The sequence below is a fragment of the Monoraphidium neglectum genome (assembly GCF_000611645.1).
Source record: "Monoraphidium neglectum strain SAG 48.87 unplaced genomic scaffold scaffold04001, whole genome shotgun sequence".
In the NCBI taxonomy this organism is placed as follows: domain Eukaryota; kingdom Viridiplantae; phylum Chlorophyta; class Chlorophyceae; order Sphaeropleales; family Selenastraceae; genus Monoraphidium; species Monoraphidium neglectum.
The window spans coordinates 1-5,247 of NW_014009628.1; the positions used below are offsets into that span (position 1 = coordinate 1).

At 64.8% G+C, this 5,247-nt stretch overlaps 2 protein-coding genes across 2 annotated transcripts; both read left to right on the top strand.

Moving 5' to 3' along the window:
* Nucleotides 1-431: 431 nt before the first annotated feature.
* MNEG_13718 (hypothetical protein) lies at nucleotides 432-1,034 on the top strand (the record flags this gene model as incomplete). Its single annotated transcript, XM_014037809.1, has 4 exons — nucleotides 432-509; nucleotides 616-683; nucleotides 815-890; nucleotides 981-1,034. 4 exons carry the CDS (start codon nucleotides 432-434, stop codon nucleotides 1,032-1,034), a joined length of 276 nt encoding a protein of 91 aa, XP_013893263.1.
* A 180-nt stretch (nucleotides 1,035-1,214) lies between these two features.
* On the top strand, nucleotides 1,215-5,205 carry MNEG_13719 (putative Gastrulation defective protein 1 like protein; the record flags this gene model as incomplete). The annotated part of the gene is made up of 9 exons (XM_014037810.1): nucleotides 1,215-1,254; nucleotides 1,465-1,999; nucleotides 2,390-2,486; nucleotides 2,718-2,881; nucleotides 3,145-3,286; nucleotides 3,677-3,847; nucleotides 4,236-4,548; nucleotides 4,737-4,942; nucleotides 5,176-5,205. The coding sequence occupies 9 exons, from the start codon at nucleotides 1,215-1,217 to the stop codon at nucleotides 5,203-5,205; spliced, it is 1,698 nt and encodes a 565-aa protein (XP_013893264.1).
* Nucleotides 5,206-5,247: the final 42 nt, after the last annotated feature.

Sequence of the window (5,247 nt, forward strand, 5' to 3'; positions counted from 1 at the left end):
GGCGTACGGGGGGCTGCCCTGGCGGGGGCTTCGTTTTAGTTTGGTACCGGTAGCAGTACTGCGTGACGCGCGCCCCGTGGCGCGAGGGTTGCTTTGTGTGCGGCTGCGTACAGCGCGGCGGTCCATCAAGTGGCAAGCGGCTGGATCGTGCCCTGTCGGTGTTGGAAGGACGGCACCGAGTGACGTCAGTCTTTGCGCAAGCGGCGCCCTTTCGTCCCTTGCTTGCCTGCAACATGATACCTGCCTTCTGAATGGATTTAATGCTTTTGTTGCTGCAGCAATCAATAGTAACCGTGGGCGACAAACACTGCGAGGCTATCTACAGATCATACCCAGCATTTTGTGCTGGGCGATTTTTTGTATTCATACATATTCAGCGTGCCTCTTAGATACGCGCTGTAGTGCGACAGGTGCTGCACGGGACGCGGGGGATGTCGAGCGACGAGGAGGAGCTCGCTGAGCTGAGAGCAGCACGCGCTGCTCAACGTGGAGGTACAGCAGCGACGCTGGTGAGCGATCCGAGGTGCATTCTATCGTGCTGCACCTGCAACCGGCGCAAAGCCCATCGCCGCACTGCTGCTTGCTGCAACGTTTCGCCCGCGATGCCCCCTGCAGTCGCAGTTGAAGCAGCTGCAGCAGCGGGTTGAGCAGACGCGCCAGGAGCGTGACGGCTTCTTTGAGGGGTGAGCCTTTGCTTTCCGACGAGGCGCGCGCACAAATGCTGCAGCTGTCGCTTGCATGCCGTCTCATAGTGCACAGCATGCAGCTGGGGCTCGTTCTGCTTTTGACGGTGCCCTTCCCCTGCACCGCGCAGACCACCGGCACCTGCGGTTGGGCCTCCGCGGCCGCCTCCTCGATTAGATGAGGACGACGATGACGACGAAGGGCCGGTGAGAGGCCAAGAGCGCCTGTTGGGCAGCAGCGTCGCTCGCACTCCCTCAAGGCCGCTTTGGCAGCCGCTTCATCTGCGGCTAATCCAGCTGCCGCAGCAGCAGCAGCAGCAGCAGCAGCAGCAGCAGCAGCAGCAACAGTAGCACCAGGCAGCTGGCAAAGCCGGCCCCCCCCCATCCCTGTACCCAAGCACTAGGAGGCCGCTCCTGATGCCTGGGTTCCCATCCTGCCAAGTCCCGCTGCAAACAAGCCAACTGTATGCAAACCCCCCTTTGGTAACCCAGGTGGTTGTCGGTGACGTCATCGAGGAGGAGCCCGACAGAATGGATGACGAGCTGAGGTCAGCGCTGCCCATGTCCTTCGGTGAGCAGGTTGCCCGCGGCTGCTGTGAGGAAGCCGGGGAGGGGGCCGCAAGGGCCACGGGGCCGGCGCTCGAAATCGTTCATCAGCCGTGGCAGCTGCCTGCTTGAGCCCACGCTGCACCCTATCCCACCCAGTCATCACAGCTGCCGACTTCACCCAGGCCCCAAACAGCATCTGATCCAGCCATCGCTGAATGTGTCCATACTGCAGGAAGGCAAGAGGTGAAAGCGGCGCGCGCTGACGTGGCGCATGACAAGACGAAGCGCAAGGAGGTGTCCTTTGGGCCCCCAAGGCCCCCACCTCGGGGCCAGCAGCAGCAGCAGCAGCAGCAGGAGCTGGAGGATGAGGCGCAGCCGTCTGGCAGAGCGGCGGCAGGCGGCAGCGGTGGCGGCGGCGCGTTTGGTCCGCCACGGCCGCCAGGGAATCACCAGCAGCGAGCGGCTGAGGGCGCGGACGGCGACGCGGGCCTGGTGGGCCCGCCGCGGCCGCCGCCCAGCGGCAGCAGAGGCGAGGGCGGCGGCGGCGGTGGGTCGGACGCGTCGGATGCCTCGGACGATGACGACGAGGAGGAGGCCGATCCTTACCGGCTGCCGATCAGCAACGAGGTGGTGCTGACGGGCGCAGAGCGCGCGGTGACGTGCCTGGACGTGGAGCACACCGGCAGCCGCGTGGCGGCGGGCAGCGTCGACAACGTGGTGCGCCTGTACGACTTTAACGGGATGCGGTCGGACTTGAAGCCTTTCAGGTGGGCCGGCAGGCTGCGGTCGCTAGCTGGATGCCGTGGGGACGGTCTGCAATGGCAGGGGGCGCGGATGCAGGGAGGCGTCGTGGGCCGCGTGTCTGCGGCGGGGTTGTAAGGGCGGTCAATGGGAGCCCTGTCACTTGCGCGCGGTGGGCGAGCGGTGCGTCCCCTGGCTGGCTGGCAGAGGGCGTCGTGTTTGGTGCGGTTTCGTGCTGAGCTCGTGCCCTCTGCTTTGCCACGCTATGTGGGTCGCCCGACAACCCAACAGTCTCTCGGCCTGTCCCGCACCCTTCTGGAGTCGAACTGACACCCACTAGTAACAGCCAAATGCACTGCGATCACACCCCCCCCCAACCGCCTCCCAACCACCTGCGCCTGCCGCAACCCCCACAGAGAGGTCACCCCCCATGACGGCCACCCCGTGTACTCCGTCAGCTGGAGCCCGACCGGGGACTCCTTCCTGGCCGTCACCGGCGCGGCGCAGGCCAAAGTGCGCGCGCGGCCCGCGCTCACCCCTCAACCCATCACAACACACCCCAGTCCTTGGCCGTGCCAGCTTCCAAGCCGTCTTGATCGTGCCTTGCTTTTTGGGAATCCAGCGAGAAACGCTGCCTCCGCTGCTGCATTGTAGCCCTGAACCCTAAGCGCCCAGACCTCATCCTGCTCTCCAGCTGAATTTGCTGTCCAATCAACAAACATAAACAAAAATCGCGCCCCTCAGATCTACGACCGGGACGGCCGCGAGAAGGGGGAGTTTATCCGCGGTGACATGTACATCCGGGACATGCGCAACACCAAGGGCCACGTCAGCGGGCTGACGTGCGGCGTGTGGCACCCGACGGACCGCTTCACGGCGATGACAGCCAGCGAGGACGGGACAGTGCGGTGCGCGAGGCTAGGGTTGGCGCAACGCGCACGCGCGAGAGCGTGCAAATCCTGAGCAGCTGTGAGATCGATCACGGAAGCGTTGCCAAACTCTCAGCGGCAGGGTGATTTGTGTGTAGTGGCTTTGTGCCCCCTCCAGAATTGGAAGTGTGTTTTAAGACTGCTGCTCATGCAAGCGCTCACATACACACACACACACACACACATACACACACACATAGTCACACACACACTCACATACCTCCTCTTGCATGCCGTCTCAGGATATGGGACACCTGGAACGTACTTCAGAAGACAGTCATCAAGCCCTCCCTGGCCGGCGCCGGCCGCGTGGCCGTCTCCAGCTGCGCGTACAACAGCGACGGCCGCCTCATCGCAGCCGGCATCATGGACGGCACCATACAGGTGGGCGGGTAACGGTTATTCATGACTTGATCCCAAAACTCCCTAGTATATTCTTGGCCTTTCTTCCTGGCCGCTGGTAGGGCTTGCGGATGCTGCGCGGGCCAGTTGCCGAGTTGTGGGGCAGCTTCCTGTCAGCTTCATGCGGAGCTGGTTGAGGCCCAGTCAGGCGCAGCGGGTGTGCTTTCGGCGTTGACTGCTGGCACCTCCAGCAAAGGCCTGTCTCTCCAAATCCACGTCTAGCAAAGATCAGCCTGGCCAGGTCCAACGAGTACCCGCCGTGGGCCGGCCTTTGGCGATTGCACTTCCCTCCATGTTGGTGATGTGCCAGCCGACCCCGTCCCACGCCCTTGCCCACATCCTCCTCACTCGTCCTCCCTCAACAAACCTCAGGTCTGGAGCGTCGGCGGCAAGTTTGGGCGGTCGGCCGCGATCGGCGCCGTGCAGCCGCCGTCGGCGCAGCACATTGAGAAGCAGGGCTGGTCCTATGTGTCGAAGCCCAGCCAGGTGGCCCGCAAGGCCCACGAGCCGCAGACCGAGATCACTGGGCTCGCGTTCACGCAGGTGGGTGCGCGAGCGAGGGAGTGACCACAGCAGAGGAAGTGAGCAGAGTAGAGGGCGTCGTCGCCGGCGAGAGAGGGAGAGTTTGTCAGACTGACACAGACAGACAGACAGACAGACAGACAGACATACAGACAGACAGAAAAGCAGGTCAAGGCAGTGCGTGTGCACGCACGCGCTTGCGGACACATGCGGGACCTCAGCATGTTTGCGTGTGGATACGCGCCGTCGCACGCGCACACTGCCAAGACGGCCGCGCCTCCAGCTGGCCTCCCGCCCCACCCGCGCGCCTCGTCGCTGGCCCATCGCCGAGCTCCCTGCGGGCCCGCCACGCGCTTCAGCAACCCGTCAGGACGACCGCACCCCCCCAATCCCCTGCACGATTCCTCAGGACGATCGCACGCTCGCGTCGCGCGGCGCGGACGGCACCCTGCGGCTTTGGGACCTCCGCAACTTCAAGTCCCCGTTGAAGACCTTTTCAGGGCTGCCCACCAACTACTCGACCACCAACGTCGCCTTCTCCCCGGATGAGCGCCTGGTCATGACGGGCACCGCGGCAGAGGACCCCCGCAACGACGCGGGCGGCGGGACTGTGGTGTTTGTGGACGTGAAGGAGCAGCGGGTGGTGCGGGCGCTGGGCATGCCGGCGCACGCGGCGGCGGTGAAGTGGCACGATCGGATCAACCAGATCTTTGTCGGCGTCGGTGAGCTGAGTTTGAGACGCGGGGCGGCCTCGTGAGTGGAGTCTCGTGTTGTTCTCAAATGTCGAGGGGGCCGGGCGCGGCCCCCCATCTGGGGCCACCTACGGCGTCCCTCCCTTGGCGCTGCCGCCCTATCGGTCGTGCCTTTGAACCCCCAAACACCTAAACCCCAAACCCCGAACACCTCGCAGGCAACCGCAAGTCTGGCGGCACCCACGTGCTCTACGACCCGTCCTTCAGCGAGCGCGGCGCGCTGCTGCCCGTCGCGCGCGCGCCGCGCGCCGCGAGCGCGCTGGACTTCGTGCCGCTGTGCATCAAGACGCCGCACGCGCTGCCCATGTTCCGAGAAGAGGGGGGCATGTCCCTGCGGAAGCGCGGGCGGGCGCCCGAGCAGGCGGTGCGTCGCGTGCCTGTTGAGCCCTCTTGGTGGCCCCGTGTTGGGGTGTATGTGTGTGTGGGAAGAGGGTGTTTATGGGGGGTTGTTTGGACGGGCGCTGCGAAGCTTGTAATGTTGTTGGGGTGTGCTGCGGCGATGTCAACGGCGCTCACCCTACGCAGGGCGCCGCAGGCGGTCGCTGGCCCCGGGCTGCCAGAAGCGCTGCGCTGTGTCATCCCAAGCCCCACTTGCAGCAGCTGCACCCCGGATTGACCACCCCGTGACCTCATACAAGGACAGCACTCCTCCCCCCACACCCTTAACCC